Source organism: Talpa europaea (assembly GCF_964194135.1).
Source record: "Talpa europaea genome assembly, chromosome: 13".
NCBI lineage: Eukaryota > Metazoa > Chordata > Mammalia > Eulipotyphla > Talpidae > Talpa > Talpa europaea.
In genome coordinates, this window is record NC_140080.1 from 61,470,036 (window position 1) to 61,491,428 (window position 21,393).

Sequence of the window (21,393 nt, forward strand, 5' to 3'; positions counted from 1 at the left end):
AGAAAGTATTCATCTTGTATGAATGTGGCCTTGCTTCTGCATTTCCTTTGGCTCTCTGAGCTGCTATGGGTGGTGACTAACAGTGGAATTTATAAGGGAGAGCTGGTTTTTGATATACCTAGCTGGATTGAATTTCCATTCCTTCTCATTCCTCTGGGTGTTTTGGAACCTGGCCAGGAATAACTCTTACCACTTTTCCCTCCTTTAATTGTCTTTCTGTGGTTTGCAAGGTTTGTGCTTGGAAGTATGTTTATTTCTTTTCCCTTAGGAGAACATGGTTTTGTATGGAGTGCACCACATATATAATCTTGCCTCCTTCCCCAATCTAGTTTGCTTCTCTGTAATAGAATACCAGCTAGCTTCACACACATCAGGTGTGCTGCTGGGATAGGGGTTGTCTTTTCAAGTGCTTCTCTCTCTTGTTGCTGCTGTCCTTAATGCATGTGTAGAGGGAAGCTTCCATGAGGATTGCTGCAAAAGACTCTGAGTGTTAACTTGGCACAGAAAGTTCTCTAATACTGAATTTTTCCATATGAACAAGAGGGTTGTTAATACTTTAATACTTGGTGAGATACTGCCAGGAAACTTAGACACCACAACTTTTGAAGAATAAATCAGAACTGAACCCCCCATAGCATGAATAGGGTGCTTTAAGATAACACTCTTAAACTACCACAACAAAAAAATAACAAAAACCCTCTTGTCCTTGTGAATGCATTCAGCAGGACCTCAATGAAAAAGATAATTCTACAGCCCCCATATTTCTTGTGGAATCCTGTGTATCCCCTGCCAAGTCTGAGAGTAAAGGAGATGGTAGCTGTTGCCACCAACTGTCACTAGTGTAAAGGCCTCCACACAGGAGCAGGCCTTGTATAAGACATGGCTCATTCATATTGTGGGCTGGTTTAGGGACTGTCCTCCTTGGGCCTGAGCTTGCTCTGCCTGGCCTTTAAGAACTGGGACCTCTTTCTCTGTGGTCATTGCCAGTCTCAGTGTAAAGATTTTTTCCCTTCCCAGAACCTGCACATAGTAGGTACAAAATTTGAGGCACAAAAATTTAGTTTTTGTAAATAAATATATTCAATTTATAAAACTCAAATTTATATTTAAAAAAATTCCAATAACTAGGAAGCACTTAATCCTTTTCCAAAAGACTCTAGAATGTTATTCTTTCCCGAGGCAGTTTCCCTCTACACATTTACAGAACTTGATTTTTTAAAATGCACAACTTCCATAACATGTTATTAAACTTGACTGAGCGATGCATTTATTTTGAAAGACAAGTCACATTCAAATGTGACTCCCTTTTATGTTGAGGTAGGCTCAAGAGTAGAGGATAAAAAGGAAGCAAGGACAATACACATGTGAGTTAAAGCTAGGGAAGGAAAGTTTTTGTTACTGTTTTGTAAAACTGGCCTCTTCTGTTTTCTGTTATATAGTATTATTACAGCATAAAAGACATCAGTATTGGTGGACGGTGTGTTTGCAATGGCCATGCTGAGGTGTGCAGTGCAAACAATCCTGAAAAATTGTAAGTGCATTGTACAAATTTTTTTAACCTTGGTGTAAATAAGTCTAATGTCTCAGTGGATGTTTGCATCTCACTAATATTTCTGTTCCTGCCCTCAGCAGGAATGTCTCAACGTCAACAAATAGGTAATATGTGTCTCTTCTCCTTGGGCCCTACTCTTTCCTCCACATACCCCCACCAGCCCATAGCAGACATGGCTTATTAATATTAGCACTCTATGGGTGATCTGGAATGCAATCATCAAACCTTTCCCCCTTACTCCAGACAGTGCCCCAGGCATCCACAAATAGTTAATTAGAGTTGGCAAGAGAAGTAAAACTTGTTTTTGCTATCTCTGGATCTCTGGTCTGATGGCACCAGGAGTATGCATTTTCAAATCCTTTTTTTTTTTGAATTGTAGTAAAAGACACATCATATAAAGTTTGCCATCTCAACCATTTTTAAGCGGCAGTGGTCTGAGTTAAATAGCTTTACATACATTCGTATTGTGCAGAGAGTCTCCAAAACTATTTTCGTTTTGCAACATTGAAATTCTATACCCATTAAACAACTCCCCACTCCCCGCTCCCTGAGCTCCTCACAACCATACTCTACTTTCTGAGTTTACCTACACTAGGTATTTCCTTTAACTAGAATCACACAATATTTGTCTTTTCTTGTGAGTAGTTTATTTCACTTAGCGTAATGTCCTCCAGGTTCATCCTTGTTGAGGCATCTGCCAAAACTTTCTCCCTTTTAAAGGCTGAACAACATTTCATTATGAGTATATCACATTTTGCTTATCCATCCTTCTGTTGATGGACACTTAGGTTACTGCCACCTTTTGGTTATGGTGAAGATGTCGCTAAGAACATGTAAAAGGGTGCACGCTTTTTTGTTTTTAATTGAGGTAATTTCACATACAATAATGTGCATGATTAAGATTTAAGTGCTCAGCAGTTGTATAAACTCACATTACCACCACAATAAGGATACTTATAAGGGCTGGAAATTACTAGCTGTTAGATACAGTAATAATTTTCTTTCAATCATTTAGTACAAGCCTACAATTCCCAGATTCATGTTCATACATTTAGCTTCCCATTCAGGCTAAGGTATAGATACCAACTTACATACTCCACTTTGAGGAGTTCTTCTCCCTGACCACCAACAATCCCCAGTGTTCTCAGAATGCCTTCGGGAATTAGGTGGCGTCATCTGAAATGTCAATTTGAATCCACCAAATGACAAGCCTTTGATCAGCAAGGACTTGTTTATTAATAATCCATCATTTCTATATAGCTTCCTGGAGGGAAGGGTCCTACTGTTCAAGATGTCAGGTCAGGAAAGTCCTGAATTGGAGAGAAAGAGGAGAGAGGGTCAGTCTAGTGAGTCTGAAAATGGTGCCATTTGGAAAAGGAGTTGAAGCCATCTGAGAGGGTCTGAACTTCCTACTTGGGAGAACTGCCCAACCCTGTCGACCCTGGGAGACCCGGAGGGGTTTTAAACTGAGTAGGTAATTGCTCCCAATATTTGTGTGTGGAGAGGCCATCTCCCCATGCCTCTCTGAAAGGTGTAGTTTACCACCAGTCTACACCAGCACAACTGCCTTGTCTCTGCCTGCTTCCTGGTTGCTTCTGCACAACAGGCTGATCTGCACATGATTCATAGAGACTTCTATGATGAGGAAAAAAATCTCATATTTAAGGGGATTCAGTGACTTAATGAAGGGCATCAGAAAAGTTAGTATAAATCAAGCAGAACACATGAAGAAGCAGAAGAGGACTTTAATCAAGTATGCTGACCTTGATGCATGGGTTGAGCACAGATTTAATTCTGAGCTTCCTAGCAGCTTCCTTTTTTCAACTCAAAAAGAGAAACCTGCTCAGTTTCATCTTTCACTATAACTGTAATCTAAAAAGTTGCTTAGGAGAAACTTGACACTAGGGTCAGATAAGGAATTTCCCTTAGTGTCAGGTGATGTTCATCATGAAGAGGATTCTCCAGTTAACATTGTCAGCAATATTCACAGTAGATGTGAGGATGAGTTTTCCAGATGGGCCTGGGCTTAAGTGTCAGAAAAAGCAATTATTTGGGGATGCCAGTATCATTCAGACAAGTATCCTCCCCCTGCTTTATTTTGTTATGCTCATGTAAATCTCCCGATGAGAGTTGTGCAGAGCTGTTTGCTTGAGTGGGCAGAGCCTCGTGGAACAACATCTTCTGAGATTGTGTTCGCAACTGTCTCTTGGATTTGGTGACTCTGTGCCTGACCCAAGACTGAGCAGGAAACCTGAGCAGACCTTTTGATCGACTACTCCAGATCAACACAGCTCAGTAAACTCAGCACTTGCTTGCTCATGTGTTCATTTATTGTGATATACAGTGGTGGGGAAAAAAGAGCTGGGACTTTTGAGTTAGACAAATGTCGGTTTAGCCTCTGTCCTCTATCATCGTTTGACATTTGACAAGTATTTTAATATCTCTGAATCTTAATGCACCCTCTGTAAGATGGAGATAATAGGTTGAATGAAAGGGGATGTTAAAATAATATATGCAAAGTGCTTTGTTATCTTAATTACTCAGTAAATGGTAAGTGGTACAAAGGGTGACCATGATGACTGTATGAGTGTGTCAGTTTTTAATACAGAAACTGATCTCTTCTTTTTGTGATATTGTAATTTACTCATTTATTTATTTTAGTTTTAAAAAATTTCTTACATCATTGTTCATTTTTGTACAATATTTCATTCCTCCCCTCTTAATAAAGACTTTCCAGTAACTGAGATTTGCTCCGACAGGTTTCGGTGTGAGTGCCAGCACCACACCTGTGGACAGACGTGTGATCACTGTTGTGTTGGGTACCACCAGAAGCATTGGCAGCCTGCCACACGGGAGCAGAGCCATGAGTGTGAAGGTGAGTGCTGGGGAGAGGGGCCTAGGCAATCTTCTTACCTAGTATGTTTATCTAGGGACTTGATTAAAACAGAATTTTTTGTAAAGTCTTGGAAAATTTGATCTAGGCGGAATGTAATGAAAATAAATCCTGTCTAAGAAAAAGCTTGTTAATTTTTAAAAATTGGCTATGATGATAATCCTAAATGGGGTTTAAATTACATTTTCAAATTTCAGAAGTATTACATATATTGACAGAGAACTTGGATATTTTAAAAAGCAAAGTAAAAGCACCAAAATTTGTTTATTTTCTGGAGAGAACCACTCTACTATTTTGTCAGATATTTTTAGTGTTTTTTTTCCATACATACTTTAAACATATATGGTTGTATTATATATATATACACAATTTTATATCTTGATCTTTTTGATTTGATATTTTATAGTATTTTCCCCATTTACTAAAAACTCTTTGACATCCTTTTTCATGTCACATAGTGTTTTCATTTGATGGATTACATATATCCAGCAAGTGCTTGCTGAGTGCTACTACAGGCTGGGATGTGTGTTCTACTGTATCCAAATGTGAGAAGTTCCAGGGAAGTGACTGTTAAGAAAATATATGGTTGTTTGCTTAACTGTTTTCTATAATTATACATTAAGCTCACTTCCAATTTATTAATATTATCAATAGTGCTGAGAATGAAAGACTTGGAGTATTGGTTGAGAGAATAGATTTTGTAGCAGAACAAACGTAAGTCAGGATTCTATCTCTGTTACTTATAGACTGTATAACTCTGGGCATATCCTTTAATCTCTCTAAGTCTCAGCCTCCTCATCTGGACTACAGGGACAAAAATACCCATATTAGAGAATTATTGTGCAGATTAAATGAAATCTTATATGTAAAACACTTTCAAAGTATACCAAGAGCTCAGTTATTCTTGTTAGTGGTAATATCCTTTTTGCACATGAAATTTAACTGGCTGTGTAGTTTATCTTAATTTGTTGTAATTATATAACATTTTTAAAAAGAGAAATCTCTCCCACTTAATAAAAATGAAAGAAACTGCTAATTGCTTTTTACTATAGACCTTTCTTTGTGTAAAAATTCCTAGTATTTCTACTAAGAATATTTACTTAGGATATTTTACAACAGATATTTTTGTAGTTCCATGAGCAGCAACACTGGGAGTATTTGCAAAGTGTCTCACAGTAATGATGGGATATTAATTTGGAATGATTTTTTTTCAGCATGCAACTGCCATGGTCACGCCATCGACTGTTACTATGATCCAGATGTTGAGAGAAAGCAGGCAAGCTTGAATATCCAGGGCATCTATGCAGGTGGAGGGGTCTGCATTAATTGCCAGGTGAGGCACAGTTTAGACCAAAATGGATGTCATTATAGGACAGAGCATTTAGTAAGCCTGTTCCTAAAAGATGCCAAGAAAGTGATATACAATTAGAAGTATTTTCTGAGACAGTTTTCCCCACTTTTATACACAAAACATTAGAAGGATAGAATGACATTGTTAAACACCTTGCCTTAATTGATATCTATAGAACACTATTTCAACAAATACAGACTGCACATTATTTAAAGTACACATGATACATTCAACAAGATAAACATAAGTTTGGGCTATGATATAAGTTCTGTCACTTAAAAAATGATTAAATTCATATAGCTATAGAGCATGTTTTCTGACAAACATGGAGTTAAATTGGAAGTCAATATTATTGGGAAAACCTTCAGTATTTGAAATAAAATACTTCTAAATAATCCACAGTCAAAGATGAAATCATAAGGGAAATTAGAAAAGATTTCTAAAAAAGATTAAAAGATTTAAATTTAAATTTTAAATTAAATTTTAATCAGAAAACACAATGCATGAAAAATTGTAGGATACAACTAATGCAGTGCTTAAAGAGAAATCCATAGATTTATTTTTTATTTTTTTTAAGATTTATTTATTTTATTATACTAGCACTGGGAACAGTGAGAAGCGCAGGAGGGTGAGAGAATTCATCAGAGCCAGAACGGAGAGCAGAACAGGCAGAGTGAGGAAGTACACTGCTGAGGGGAGCAGTAGGCACTACAGGAGAGGTCTGTGCTCCATGCCATGTGGGACTCTCACCCAGCAGCCAGGCATCAAACCGGCGCTGCAGAGGCTTCAGGAGGCCCGCAACCCAGCGCTCAACCACTGCGCCACTGGGGAGGCCTGAAATCCATAGCTTTAAAAAGAAATCTAAAATTGGTGACCCATAGTTCAACCTTAAGAAGTTAGTAAAAGCAGAGCAAGTAGGTAGAAGGAAGAAAGCAATAAATATAAGAACAGAATTCAACATAAAACAGTAAAAAAAAAAAAATAGAGAAAATTTACAAAGCCAAAAGCTGAGCTATAGAAAAGTTTGACAAAATTCATAAGCTCTCAGCTATACTGGTTAGGAAAAAGGAGGTGGTTAAAAGTTACCAATACCACATACAAATAAGGATTTAGCACTAGACATTAAAAGCAATATAAAAGAATACTATGAACAACTCTACGCCAGCAAAATTGATAACCTGGGTTAAATGGACAAGTTTCTTGAGAACTATAACTTTCTAGAATTGATACAAGATGAAACAGAACATTTGAATAATCTGGTACCTATGTAAGAAATTAAATTTATTATCAAAATTTTCTGACCAAAAAAGTGTCAGGCCCAGATGGTTTTACTGGCAAATTTTATTAAATATTTAAGTAAGAAACACCAACAATTTTATGCACGATTTTTCAGAAAATAGGGAAGAACATTTCCCAACTTGGTGATGAGGCTAGTTTAAACCTTAATCCCAAAATTTGACTGACATTACATAAAATAAAATCACTGGCCTATAACTCTCATGAACATTATAGATTCAAAAAACATGTACTTATAGTTAGAAAGTAGAATTCAGCAATTTATTAGATGAGTGAGGTTTATCCAAGGAAAGCACTGTTTTGAACATTCAAAACCAATCTGTATAATTAATCATATTAACAAGAATAAGTGAAAAGAATCACGTGAAAATTCATTAGAAAAAACCAATACCTGTTTTATGATAAAAACTCTTAGCAAACTAGGAATAGAAGTGAATTTCTGCAATCTGATGAGGGGCATTCATGAAGAACCTACAACTAAGATCATGTTAGAGATCAAATATTGAAATATTGGTTTTTAAAGATTTGGGTTGAGGCAAGAATACTTGCTTTTTACCACTTCTTTTAAATGGTGCCCTGGGGGTCCTAACCATTGCAATATGGCAGGAGAAAGAAAGAAAAGGCATTAAAGTTGGGAAGGAAGATGTAGAAATGCCTCTATTTACAGACAACATGGCTGCTATATAAAAAAAATTTTAAGAAATATGCAAAACAACCACTAAAATTAATAACTGAATTTAGTAAAATTACAGGATTCAAGGATAATATGTAAAAATTATGCTAGCAACAAACAATAAGAAGATGGAATAAAACTTCAATTTAAAATAGTGTCAACAATAGGAAATGTTTAAAAATAAATTTAACAAAGGACATGCAAGGCTTCTGTACTAAAGCTAAAAAACATTGCCCAGAAATGTTTTTATAAATAAATCTTAATAATGTTCTTATAAATAAATCTTAATATATTTATTAAGATGCCAGTTTTCCACAAATTAATCTGAAGCTTTTATGCAGATTTTTACACAGAAATTGACAAGGCACATTATAATTTTATAGGGATGTCAAAACCCTAGACATACCCAAAGCTGTTTGGAAGAAACACAATGAAGTTGGAGAACATATGCTATCTTACTTCAAAACTAGCAAGAAAGCTACAGGAGTCAAAGAAGTATAGTATCAACATAGGCATAGGAAAGGGGATGTGTGCATTTGTGGGGTGAGGTCATTATCTCCTGCATGGTTCCCAGAAGTGCCCTCCCTACAGTTTGGCTTGGGCCATTGAGGTTTTCTCATTTTAAGTGTTATGCAAATGCAAACTCAAGTACCCATCTGTCCCAATGTGCTTGCTTCCCCCAGGGCCTCCAGGATAGAAATTATGGAGCCATCTGGCCTTGGGTCTCCATCTGGCTTTGGTCTAACCACGGCCATAGTGTCTGTGCTTAAATTGGTGTGTTCTTCCCCTCAGGGTGCTGGGGTTTTAGAGAAGCCAATATTTGAAAACATATTACAGGTATTGTTCCATCTGCAGAGTTACTTGTTACTCTTTTGATCATCTTAAAAATATTACTTCTCTGTGTCAGATGCTTCACTGACCAAAATTTGTGAGAGAGGGGAAACCCCCACTGGGGTCCCACTTTAGAGAACTTTACCCCTTTTCTTCCTCCAATTAGGAAAAACTGGGGAACCAAGTTTAACCTGCTGTCCTTTGTCTGTAATAAGTCACAATGGCAAGCAACAGAGTTGAGGTTAATTGGCATTGGATAGAAGAGGGAGTAGACTACAACTGTTTCTTATTGGTCCAAAATGTTTTTATGCATATAAATGTTAAGTCAGAGAAGTGGGCCATTGTGGTTATAGACCTCACTGTTAAAGTGGATTCAGATTTTAGCCCCCAGACAAAGGGTGGTAATAAGTAAAATCTGTAATTAATAAAAATAATCTAAAATGGGGGAGAGGATACAGAAAGGGTCTTTGTTCTCCCCACTGTGTTTCTGTGGTGATTCTTTTTGGGTCAGAGTATGTCATATTTTTTCCTTTTAATTTCCTATTGCCTTTCCTTTTACTAATGAAAGAACACTGTCCTCCTAATTGTTTCCAAATTAGAAAAAGAGAGGCAGACTTGAGCTAGATCCATGTCATGTAGTTCTTGGAAACTGATGATGCATGTGGGTAATTTGATTGTGTGGCAATTACAGGGATTAACCATGAAATATGAAAACCCCCCAACTATTGTACTTTAAATGAGTTCTATGTGTGAGATTCATTCCTATATTTTCTGTTCATGTAATAGAAACAGTTTCATGACTAAAGCACAGATAAAATTAGAATTCTGAAAGAAAAGGATCTGTATGTGCTATTTCTTTCAAAGTTGAAGAAGCTAAAAATACACACATGACCTTTTCTTTATTCCTTGGGTTAAACCTGAGGGTAATTTTTTCTCCATTCTTCATTTCTTCTGAATGAAACCATGAAGACTGAACATTTGGAGTTTTCACTCAAGGATCAGGTGTCTTATTGAGCAAATGGTGGAAGAGAAAATCTGGGCTCTCCAGTTCATGGAAGTCACCCTCATTTTCTTCCAGTGGACAAAAAACTCGAGATTCAATATTAAGTCTGTGTCCTATAGTAAATCTAGGAGACTCAAGGTCAAGACCAACATTTTTTTTTTTCAGAGACTAAATTTACACAAGTATATGACAGAAGTATTTCTCTTGTATGAATTACACAAAATAAGAACTCTTACATTCTTCCTACGTTTCTTTTGTTTCTTTCCAGCATAACACAGCTGGCATAAACTGTGAAAAATGTGCTAAAGGCTTTTTCCGCCCATATGGTGTTCCAGTTGATGCCCCCCATGGCTGCACCCGTAAGTTTCATCCCGATTTGGTGGCTCTTTACCTCTGAATATTGCCTGAGGGATGTTATTAAGCAAAATTCTGACTGGTTAGTAGTTCTCCTCATTCTCTTTCTCTTCTTATTGGTTCTGCTCTTTACTAGCTCTGTCAGTCAGTTACAGTCTTGCTGAGCTTCACATTTTTTTTTACATATAAACAGAAAAGATAATATATTCCCTGAGGTGAAATGACATCAAAAACACCTAGGAAGCTTGGAAGACACTGAGCTTTGAGCCCTTTATATACTGGACATGCAATAAATATTAGTTCCTCCATTTCCTGTTATTTTGACATTTTTTTATGATCGCCAACAGTTTTGGATTTCATCAGAATACCATCAAGTTAACATGGTAATGATTTCACAAGGAATTACTTAAAATATTTAAAATAGCTATTGGGCACTTGTTATATGCAAGGCACTCTCTAAATACTTTTAGAAATGCCTTATTTAAATCATAACATACGTAGGACATTCATTTTTATTCTGTTAAATATGGGGAAGCCAAAGAGGATGAGTAGTTAAATATTTTGACTCAGTGAAAAATACAATAACTGGTTGGTCCAAGAAGTGGTTCATGTCTGTCTGGTGCCTCTGCCCACATCCATCATCCAGAAGAATGCCACTCGCTTTCCCAGCAGAGTTATCAGTCCTAGGTCATATCATGAACTTTGCCCTGCATGGGTGATCTGTACAGTTCTGGTACGTTCTTTGGATATCACAGTTGGGGAGCAATTTCCATCCTTAAGTTGATTTGTGTCCACTGTCCTCCAAAATTTATTCATCATATCATTAAATTATGGACATCAAAAGCCAAAGAATTTGTGAACCCTGATTTGCTTCTCTCTGTGGCACTCTTAGTGGTTAGCACTGTGTCTGTTTCCCCACCCTCTTCCATGTCATGCCCATCACTTTCCTGGTGCCCGTGAAGAATGGGCAATGGTGAAGGAAACAGGACATAGTGAATGCAGTCCCATAGGGTAGGAGTCTCAACTCTCCACCACTTTTCTAGTTTTTAAATTATTATTACTGAAGTGGCCTTGTGGAGATACTAGAGGTTGAGCACAAAGTATCCACAGGACATACGAATCCTAGATAAATTAAGCAAAGGACCCCGGAGAAGGTCAGCTGGAGAGATGCTTCATGTTCACAGCTTTAGCAGTCTCCCAGGTCCTCATGGGGCATGTACTCAGCTGATCTATGCCACTATTTTCTTTTCCAGGTCAAGGAAAGCTCCCAAATGTGTGTGTGTGTGTGTGTGTGTGTGTGTGTGTGACCAAACCTCTAATACCCCAAGTATATCCCTTTGAAATGCAAGCCAAATAGTCTTGTTGGTTTGCACAAAAAATGCCTTCAGTAAGCTCTATCAGTCAAATTTAACATTTGGGTTATGGGTGCAATCTTGCAGCACTGTCCAAGATGCCCTATCAGTACCTAGTCACCCCCCATCACACATAACGGCTGTGTAACAATGAGCCCTGTGTGGATGTTCACACTTGGCTCCTGGGCAGGAGAGGCTGTGCCCAGCAGGAGCTGTAGCACACACTCACCCAGCCCCTCTGATTGTAGTCTGTGCAGGCTTTGCCCCTTTACCCGGTGAGCTGGGCAGTGCTCATGTAATGAACTACATTCTTTTTTTTTTTTAAATAATAAATTTTATTTTTATATTCCCCCATACAATTGCAAACGCCCCATTCTGACCCCAATCCTTCCCCTCCCGCCCCCCACCCCCCAAAAAGTGTCTCTGGTTCATAGTTTTTTGTTGATTTTGATTTTCACTTTCTTATATTCATTTTCCTGGTCCCTTATTTAAGTTTTCTAGATTCCTGCTATGAGTGAGACCATCCGGTATTTTTCTTTTTGGCTTATTTCACTGAGCATGATCCCTTCCAGCGCCATCCATGTTGCTGCAAATTGCATGTGTTTATCTTTTTTGAATGCTGAGTAATATTCCATGGTATATATGTACCACATTCTTGAGCACATCTCAGTGTGGCTGCTCATCAGAGCTTACCTCTGAGGTTCAGTGTGCACCATCTACCAGGGATGCAGTGAAACAGGCCTTGTGCTTTCAAGCATAACCGTAGAGTGATGACAAAGTTTTGGACTTGTGTGCCTCATTAAGTGCAATGAAGGCCTGATCCTTTGGAAATTGGGACTTCTTTCAGCTTGCAGCTGTAACCCTGAGCACGCGGTTGATTGTGAGCAAGGCTCCGGCCGCTGTAACTGCAAGCCCAATTTCCGCGGAGACAACTGCGAGGAGTGTGCGGCAGGATACTACAACTTTCCGGTTTGCCTGAGTAAGTGCCCCTGTGGCAGGAGAGGTCTCCCTTCTTGGCTCAAGCTGGATTTTGTGCATTACACCAGGGCAAGGGGTGGGCACAGAGCATGCATTACGAAGGTTGTATTAATAAGAAAGTGTTTGATCCTGAAGGTTATCAGTATGCTTTATAGTCTTATTTAAGTGTTAGGGTCAAATATTGACAATTTCAATTCGACAGTAATCCATGTGTGTAATTTTTCCTCATTAACCTCAAAGAAATATCAGGGCTTCTACATGTTTTGGGTGTCCAAAGAGGGTTGTTTTCCCCTTTCTGCTGTGCTTAAGAGAGGCCAAGTTACCACAGGACCTACCTCACACCACTACCATTATCTAAGTGAACATCTCAGCATCTAGAAGATAAAATTATGTATCCATCAGAAATACCATAGAACATGCAGCAGGAGGGCCTGTGAAATCCACTATGCAAGTGATGTTAAGAGCCATGGCTCCCTTTGCCTTGGTGCTAAGACAAAGACTCTCAACAGGTGACACCCTCCACCCCCTGCTCCCTGGGTGCTTGTTCATCCCCACCCTCACGGTCTACAGTCACAGGAAGAGCACAGTGATTTGTGGAGACCTGGGGCAGGACACATGTGAGTGGGTGGCTGTATGTGCTAGCTCACACCAGCTGCCCCAGGGTAATGATTTAACTAGCCCCACTCTCACCCCCAAGTGTCCTGCTTTGGATGAAACATTACATAATTATTGTATATTTAAAGGGAGCAAAATTTTCAGTTCAAACAGAATGACGCTGAATCAGGGCTTAGTCCATTTAGAATCTGTAACTACCAGCTGGAGGCTGAGCAGAAATTGCATTTGCCTTTTTAGTGAAAGAAGAAACTTGAAGCAATTTTATGGTATCAACAAAATTTTCAGGAAAGAAACTTAAAAAAACTAATCTCACTTTTACATTAAAAACCAACAAAGATGCAAATGAAACCCAATGTTTAGATTTAAATCTAAACCCCTGTTTAGATTTAAATCTAAACCCCTGTTTAGATTTAACTCTTAGGAATATGAAATGTCCATTTCTGCTCAGTAATACATAAATCAGTATCTAGTTTAATTTATTAGATGTATTTTGAATATGGTAGTACTGCCTTTCTTTATATTAGTTGCTACATGTTTCTTTTCACTAAATTAGAGGAGGCTTTCTCCTAGTTAGTGAAATGTAATGTTTTACCTTATTGTTTCCTTAATCTTTCTCTGTATATTTTAATAAACCATTGCTCTAGGAATTCCCATTGCTGCTATTTCTACTCCTAGTCCAGATGATCCAGAAGCTGGAGAAATAAAAGGTAAGCAACCTCTCTGTTGGCTAACCTTTCAGTGAAAATCTATGCTCTGTTTTTTTTTCCCCCCACTTCCTGTGCATTATTACTATGCACAAGTTCAAATCATGTTAGGGGAGGATTCAGGCGCCTTGCAGGTGTCTCCTATTTGGGCTCCTCGCCCCTATCATGGTCTATTCCATCATGGTCTTGCAACGGCAAGACCTGACTAAGGAAATGAAGCAGATCTTGGGTCATAGGTCACTACTTTGCTCAAAAACCTTCAGTGGCAGTCAGTCTACTGTCTTATTTGCATTCTCTAGAAAGAAACTCCCAGAAAAGAATTGAGTACAAGCAGTTTATTTGCAGGTTTATTTCCCGCAGTTTATTTCCTTGATCCCAAGGAACTCCAGTTCGGGAGTGGATGAGGAAGTGAAGGGACCCATAGTGAAGATGCATTAGCAGTGTCCTCCCTTAGCACCTGGAGCTTTGTCCCTCCTAAGTCACTCCAGTGTCGAACATGCTCTGAATTATCTCATCTGAAGGGATTACTTCAGCTACCTGATTTTGGTGGAGGGCTGCTTCTGGGCATTAACTCTTTTGGCACTACAGCTTGACTTACAGAAAGGCTAAGAAATTCCTATAGCCAGCTAAGTATTCCTGGGCAGAGAGTAGCAGGGGTGCCGTAAGCTGACTTTGGGTTGGAGAGGTGAGTAACGAGCAGGTGTGGGTGCTACACCTACCTATTCACTTGTTCTGCAAGTATTTCTTGAGCTCCTATTATTTGGACACCACCTTTCTGTTCTTATCAATGAACAGAATAGGAAAAAATTCCCAGGAGCTATATTTCATTGGGGTGGGGAGTGGGGTCTCATACTATAACATGTGCAATATGTAACTACTGAACAGGTAAAATCTCTAGTCATTACATTATGATATGAAGGGTTGTGTCCTACACAAGGATGCTGCTTTTAAGGTGGAACCATTTACACGAATCGCATAACCTGATATATATGAGAAGATCCCAGACCTGTAGGTTCACTTCTGGAGCTGTGGGTAGTTTCCTACATAAACCCATAAGGGAACACACACAAGAATGCACACATTAAGAATGGCATGCCTGCACGAACGTAAGGGCACACCGAATGCAAACAGCCCACGCCTATGCCCCATCTAGGTCATGCTAGGGTCACCCACTGACTTTGCTTCCAGTCCCTCAGGATGCCTGGAAGGACCTGATGGCCACATGCTCACCTGTTGGGGTGGAGGCAGTTCGAGGTGTATGAACACATGTACCCTTTCTTGCGGCATGTCCAAGGTGAGGGTGGGCAGAGAAGGGATATTTGACTAGACAAGAAAATGGTTTCTGCAGAGTTCTCCTGGGTGGAAGAGTTCAGGTTCTGCAACAGTATGGCAACAGGGTATGGGCCAGAGGCAGCCTTGGCCACGAGTACATGGGGAAAACGAGACCCAGAGGGAGAAGGGAATGGTGTGGTTTGCAAATTTAAATACAGTGGATGTTTATTTATCTTTTTCTGTATTAGCCAAAATATTGCAACTGGCTTATTTGGAAACTTGAGGTATCTGTGTCTTACCTCCTTAGATCCTTCACAGATTTAGAATGCAGTCCACCTGAGCACGCTCTCTCTATAGGGAAGTCAGGGAAGATCTCATTAAGGAGATAACTAAACAAGGACCAGAAGGGGTAGGGGTGAGTCATGCAGGTGTCTCTAGAGAAGCATCCAGAAGCAGGAGAGAGCAAGCACAAAGTCCTTGGGACAGGAGCATGTCAGGGATGTTCACGGAACCAAAGGGAGATCAAGATGTGAAATCTGAGTGAGCAAAGGGGACAGGAGAGGAAATTCTGGGGAATCAGGTCGTGGACTCAGCTTTTACTCTGAGTGAGGAGGGAGCCAGGGAGGATTTGGTATAGAGAACGACATTGCACAAGGATTTTTGCAGCTACTGTGTTGAAAACTGATTAAATGGAGAGAAAAGAAGAAGCTATTTTGATCATTCATGAGGAAGAGTCCAGATACTTGGATGTTGTCTGTAGAGGCGACAAGAAGGAGATGGATTGTGACTATATCGAAGGTAGAGCCCACAGGCCTGGAAGTATACTAGGGAGTGACTCCAAGGCTTTTTGATGGAGCAAACAAGGAAGACACTGCCCTGTACTGACCCAGAGGCCACCTTAAATGAGGAGGAGGAGCATGTGGCCTGGGGGAGGGACAAGCAGAGGTCCTGGTGGGAACCTGTGGAGGCTTTCTTCTGGTTTTTACTATTTTTCTCTATGAAATAAAAACCAAGATCTGGGCTGAAAGGGAGGATGGGGGACCTGGGAGTCAAGGAGAGAGTGTGAGTGTCATCCCCAAACAACATGGGGAGTGACTGGACTTGGGGGATATTATAGGATTTGGGGGCAACATAAAGGGCTCCGCTGAGGTCAGTTGCAAGAGATCCATTTTCCCTTCCTATGCTCTTTCCTACTTCTGCCTAATCCAAACCCAGCTCTTCTGATCAAACCCTGGTGCTCTGTGTCATTATGTGGGGTGTTGTCTCAAACCTTCTTCAACACTCAGTCACTTGCTGACGGCAGCCATGCTTCTATGGGTATCTAACCCCCAGTCTCTGCCCTGGCATCCTGCCCATTGTGGGCATCAGCCAGCCTTTCTTTAAATGTTAATTGACAAGAATGGAAGTCAGCTTTTGAGCCTTGATTACCATATGCATCTCTGCTTTTCTTCCACAAGAATGTTTCAGATCTCCCACTTACTGTCTGTTTACAGTAATCTCTTTGTTACTCAATTCCTTTTTCTCCCTCAGATTGCTGGTGACTTCAACAAAAGAAACTTAATTGAACTTGAAAGGAAGTCCAGACGTCTGTTACAAAATATTAGACACAGCCTGGAGGAAAAGTAGTTTCAATTAGTGAAATTGGAATTATTTGGGAATTTGAATGCACAGATATTCACTTCAATTTGGTCTTCCATTAATGCATTTTAAAAGCACACATTGTGGGGTCTCACTGCTGGCAGTGTACATTAGAAGAAAACTGTCTCAACTGCCAAAAGATACACAGCACAGAACAATGCAAACACCCTCCCCCGTGAATAATTAATTCTTTAAAGCCTGTCAGTGCTTTCATGTCCTCTACCACAGTGCTTTTCAATCAGAACTGTGTTTTAACCTCTCTTCCTTCCATAGCATATACATTCCTGTGTGTCACCCCAGATCTTAGGTTTTCAGGGGTGAAGCTGTGGCATTTAATTTGAACAAGTTTTCCAGATAATTCTGATGTGCAGCTTGTGTTAAGAATTGCTTCTCTATTAGTAGAAATTCTCATTTAGGTAGTTGAGAAACTCCTGTAAAGGGCCATATAGTAAGTCTTTTCGACTTTATAGGCAAAGTTGTAAGAACTCAACTTTCCTGTTGTAAAGGCATGAGTTTGGCTGTGTTCCAGTAAAATGGTATTTACCAAAACAGGAATGGATTTGGCCCCTAGACCATAGTTTACAACTTCTGGGGTTGTATTGGAATCTCTTAGTCTGGGACCCCACACCCAGGTAATGATATTTTTCCCAGGAAATTTAAGTGTGCAGCCAACATTGAGAATTACTGGGCTAGAAAATCCATATCCCTAATTCCAGACATTGAAGAGTTGGAGCAAAGGATAGAAGCATTTTGCTGATCAGTATGTTTTCAGGATTTCATTATATTTCATGACCTTGAATATAGTTAATATGTTCTGGGTCTGAGTGTTCATCTTAAGATGTATTTTTTGGAATTAATATATAATAGACACGTCACCTTCAAGGGCTTATTTTGAAAGTGACAGCATGCACTCGAGAGAGATACTAGGTATATGTGTATTTTTATTACTTCAAGACCAGAGCAATGGCAAACAAAATCAACAGCTGTGGGAAAACTGTAGGTGCTTACTTCAGGAGACTGATCAAATCTTGGGGTGATTATGTAAAGCAGTCTAATTACCCTAAAGACGTAGCTGCCTAGGGGGGTTCTTGACAAATAATATGGAAAGGTTTTGATTCCCCTAATCACTTTGGAAGGAGCTACTAGTCATTGCCAACATGGAGGTCAGTTTGTCTGGGGCTGGGGACTTGCTGAAGATGAAAAATCTGAGAGGCGATGACAACAGTGGGGGCAGGCTTTCCTGGCCATGCCCTACTACCTTCCCTCCCTTTCTCCCTCCAGGCTGGGCATTTCATCTGTCTGGCAGGGTGGGGTGATAGAGATCTGCCTGATAAGGCTTAGACAAGCAAATTCTGGTATCTCAGTTTTGGAGGCTCTGTGTTTGACATATATTTGTCCATTTATAAAGAGTTAAGCATGAACCCTATATTTCTGAGAAATATTTACTTCTTGAGAAATACTGTGTGATGGCAGGAGGAGCCCTGAGTTTTCAGCCTTAGAGGTGGCTCACTCATCTATTGCTGTTCTACAAATCATCCCAAAACTTAGTGACCTTCAAACAGGGTGGTTTCTCACAACTCTGAGTGTTGACTGGATGGTCTTTCTGCTGCATTTGCTGAAATTTCTGTTGGACTTCCCAGAGGGTGAGAATGGAAACCTCAAAGCCTGTTGTGACCTGGGCTCAGAAATACCACTACAGTACCTACACCTCCTCCCAATGGTCAAAGCATGTCATGAGGCCACGGAGGGATGTCAGCAATTAAAGTGTGAAAGACAAAGCCAGCTGAGAGAGGGGATAAGGTGTGGACATAAGGGCATCTCCTGGTACAACCTGGGGAGGCCTTCCTGAGGAGTTGACTTTGAACTGAGAGGTGAAGTATGAGAAAGGACCAGACAGGGCATCACAGGCAGAGGGAAGAGCCAGATCAAGGATGTAGAGGTGGGAAAGCACCTGTATGAGGAATTGGAAGCAGCCTGGTTACTGAGATGGCATCAGGCCTGGAGAATTGAGTGAGGCAGTATGAATGAAGCCTCCTAAAGCCCCATCTGGCACATAGTAGGACTGAATTTATGTTCTCTTCTTCTAAAAAATGGAAAGTAGATATATGTTTAATTCAAGATTGCCACTAGATGGGAATCTATTAAAGTTTTGCCAAACAAGGCTCAGGGGTAGATGTTAACAGATTATAACTGTTTTGCAAACTAGTATTACTCTAGTATCTCTGGTTTCTTAATAGCATCTTTACCTTTGTGGGCTATTTTTTTAATATTTTATTTTATGTAATTCTTACATCATTTTTCATCTTTGCACAATGTATGCATTTTCATTTTGGTTATATTCCCCATACAATTGCACCCCCCTTTATTTTGACCCTAATCCTTTCTCTTCCCTCCCACCCCCCGGTAGTGTGTCTCTGGTTTATAGTTACTTGTTGATTTTGATTTTTACTTTATTATAGTTAGTCTTTTTCCTGGTCCCTTATTTAGGTTTTCTAAATTCCTGCTATGAGTGAGACCATCCAGTAATACCTTTGTGGACTATTTTATTTCCCTCTAAAATATAGTCTTTTCAGGTTAAGAAGGTCCATAAACCTTAGATAACTTATAATCTATGTTTCCATATCAGATAACTGGGGAAAAGACAAAACTGGCAAAGGAATAGCGAGTGGAGCCCCCCACTCTGACAGCTCCTTCTCTCTTGCAGGGTGTGACTGTAACCTGGAAGGAGTGCTCCCTCATATATGTGATGCCCAGGGAAGGTGCCTTTGCCGCCCGGGCGTTGAGGGCCCTCGGTGTGACGCCTGCCGTGTGGGTTTCTATTCATTTCCTATCTGCCTAGGTAAGTGGACAGCACCTGTTGTGGTGATCTCAGTCCCCAAGGTTTATTTCCTCTTGAGGAAATCCAGAGGTTCTTTCTGGAAGAACTGTGTGGCCTGCAGTTTAACAAGCCAGGCTCTGGCTTAGGTGCATGTGCTCCAGGGACTGACCTCCTATCTGGACCCTGTCACTTCCCTTCTTTATTCTGTGCAACCAGCCCTTTCTCCTTCCTGGTGGTCGAGGGCAGGGGCTGTGGTATCAGCTGCCTGGGTGCAGATCCTGGTCTGGAGAGGCAGTAGGGAGGTACCTGAACAGTGTTGGGAACCTGCCAGGCAGACACAGGGAGGAGGCGGCACATTTCAGGGAGAGAGAACAGCAGACAAAACCACAACTGCCTCCCTCCCCACTTGGTTTTTCTCTTACTATCCCATCCTAGTAAGGGTCCCTGAAGGGATGGAGGGTGGGAGGAAGTTATCTGGCCCAGTTCCTAGGGAATAATAGGTATATGTCTATGTTGCGTGAATGAGCAAATGAATGAGTGGGTTTGTCCAAGTTCTTTGCCTACTTCCCTCTGACTGTCATAGGGGAAAGGATGAGAAAGAAGAAGACTATCAGTTGGGGTTCAGGGTAAGAATTAAGCACCACCCCAGGTATTATAAGGAAGGGAACTTGCGCCCAGGACATTAGGTGCTAATCTAAGCTGTTAAGGGTGCAGCAGCAGGCCCTAGGCTGGGCTTGGAGGAGGCTGCCAATAGCGTGGCTGAGTGTGAAGCCCACACTGCTGCGGCACAGCTCAAGGAGAGAAGGAATGCAGTCCCACTCCCTACATGGCCATTTCTTGGCACGCAGGGCGCCAGACAGGGCAAAACTCTGGAATTGCCCTCCCCGCAGGCCACAAGAAGGCAGCCTCCTCCTTACTTGCCAACTTTCTTATCTTATGCAAGTATTTCTTATTTGCAAACCCAGTTGGCATCCAGAACCCAGCTCCAGGAGAATCCCCTGGGAGTGCTGTTTTTAGCTTTCCAGCCTCCAAACACAGGAGAAGGTTCAAATTGTGATGAGCAACATTACCCACAAGGGTATGGGCTAGAAGTAGGAAAAACCCTCCTGGAAGCTGAAGGATAAAGTTATGAAGAGCAAGTTTCTCACTAGCAAGTTTCTCTCATTTTAGGCAAGTTGCTTAGCCTCTCTGTCCATCCCTCAGTTTCCTATAACAGTGCCTACTCATATGGGGGGGGGGGGTCTGGATGACTCCCCGTACCCTCCCATAAAGCTCTTAGAGCCCAGGAAGCCCTTGCTTCTATAGGTTGGCTATATTATTCTTTAATCCCCATTCTGCTCTACACGACCCTTGACATTATTTAAGAGTCTCCAATCCCAGCGGCGCCTCCTGTGTCATAGATGTCTGTATGTCTCCCAAGTCCTTCCTTTCCCCCTGGACTCCTGGATGTTCCCTGCGCGTGGATCTCTGTCTCCTACCCTGTTTGCAGGAGAGAGGCCACAGGAGCTCTGAGCAATCACTGTCCAGAGATTTGGTCTGCAGGTTGGAGGGGGAGCAAAGAGGGTGTTATCTTTTCCTTCTCTGTCTTGACTTCAACTGGAGAAATTCCATATTAGAAGTTGGAAAGCCCAATGTACTCCCTATGGAAACATCATTGCAGGTGATGCTTATTTCAAATTGTGTGAATCATGCTGGAGGTAGATTCTGTGCTAAACTGGCATCATGGAAGGTGTGGTAACCTCTTTCTTGCACATAACATTGTTTTTGTGGAAAGCTGTTCCATGTTATGAAACTTTAGAACATGAGTTGGGGATGCCTACATATCTATTTTAAGATGAAGACACTGAGTCTCCTTGTCTTTCCCTTATCTTTAAAAAGCTTCCCTTGCAAATTTATTGTACATTAGGAAACTTAACTTTAAAAAGCAACAGTAAAAAGATATGTCATCTCTGCTCTTGGAACAGGTTTCAAAATATATTACTTACAAACATATTTAGTCCGAACACAATCTTTTAGACAAGTTGTCTCTATCTATATATATGTATATTCTGTCAACATTTTCA

General features: G+C 40.5%; 1 protein-coding gene across 2 annotated transcripts in view; it reads left to right on the forward strand.

Moving 5' to 3' along the window:
- Nucleotides 1–21,393, forward strand: part of LAMA3 (laminin subunit alpha 3) — a gene marked incomplete at both ends in the record, with an annotated part of 236,526 nt that overhangs the window by 68,063 nt on the left and 147,070 nt on the right. For both annotated transcript variants that reach the window (XM_084252823.1, XM_084252824.1), the window contains 7 exons: nucleotides 1,440–1,531; nucleotides 4,312–4,427; nucleotides 5,660–5,778; nucleotides 9,868–9,958; nucleotides 12,153–12,284; nucleotides 13,543–13,605; nucleotides 19,217–19,351. In XM_084252823.1, the coding sequence (XP_084108949.1) occupies nucleotides 1,440–1,531; nucleotides 4,312–4,427; nucleotides 5,660–5,778; nucleotides 9,868–9,958; nucleotides 12,153–12,284; nucleotides 13,543–13,605; nucleotides 19,217–19,351 (748 nt within the window). The remainder of the gene's footprint in view (nucleotides 1–1,439; nucleotides 1,532–4,311; nucleotides 4,428–5,659; nucleotides 5,779–9,867; nucleotides 9,959–12,152; nucleotides 12,285–13,542; nucleotides 13,606–19,216; nucleotides 19,352–21,393) is intronic.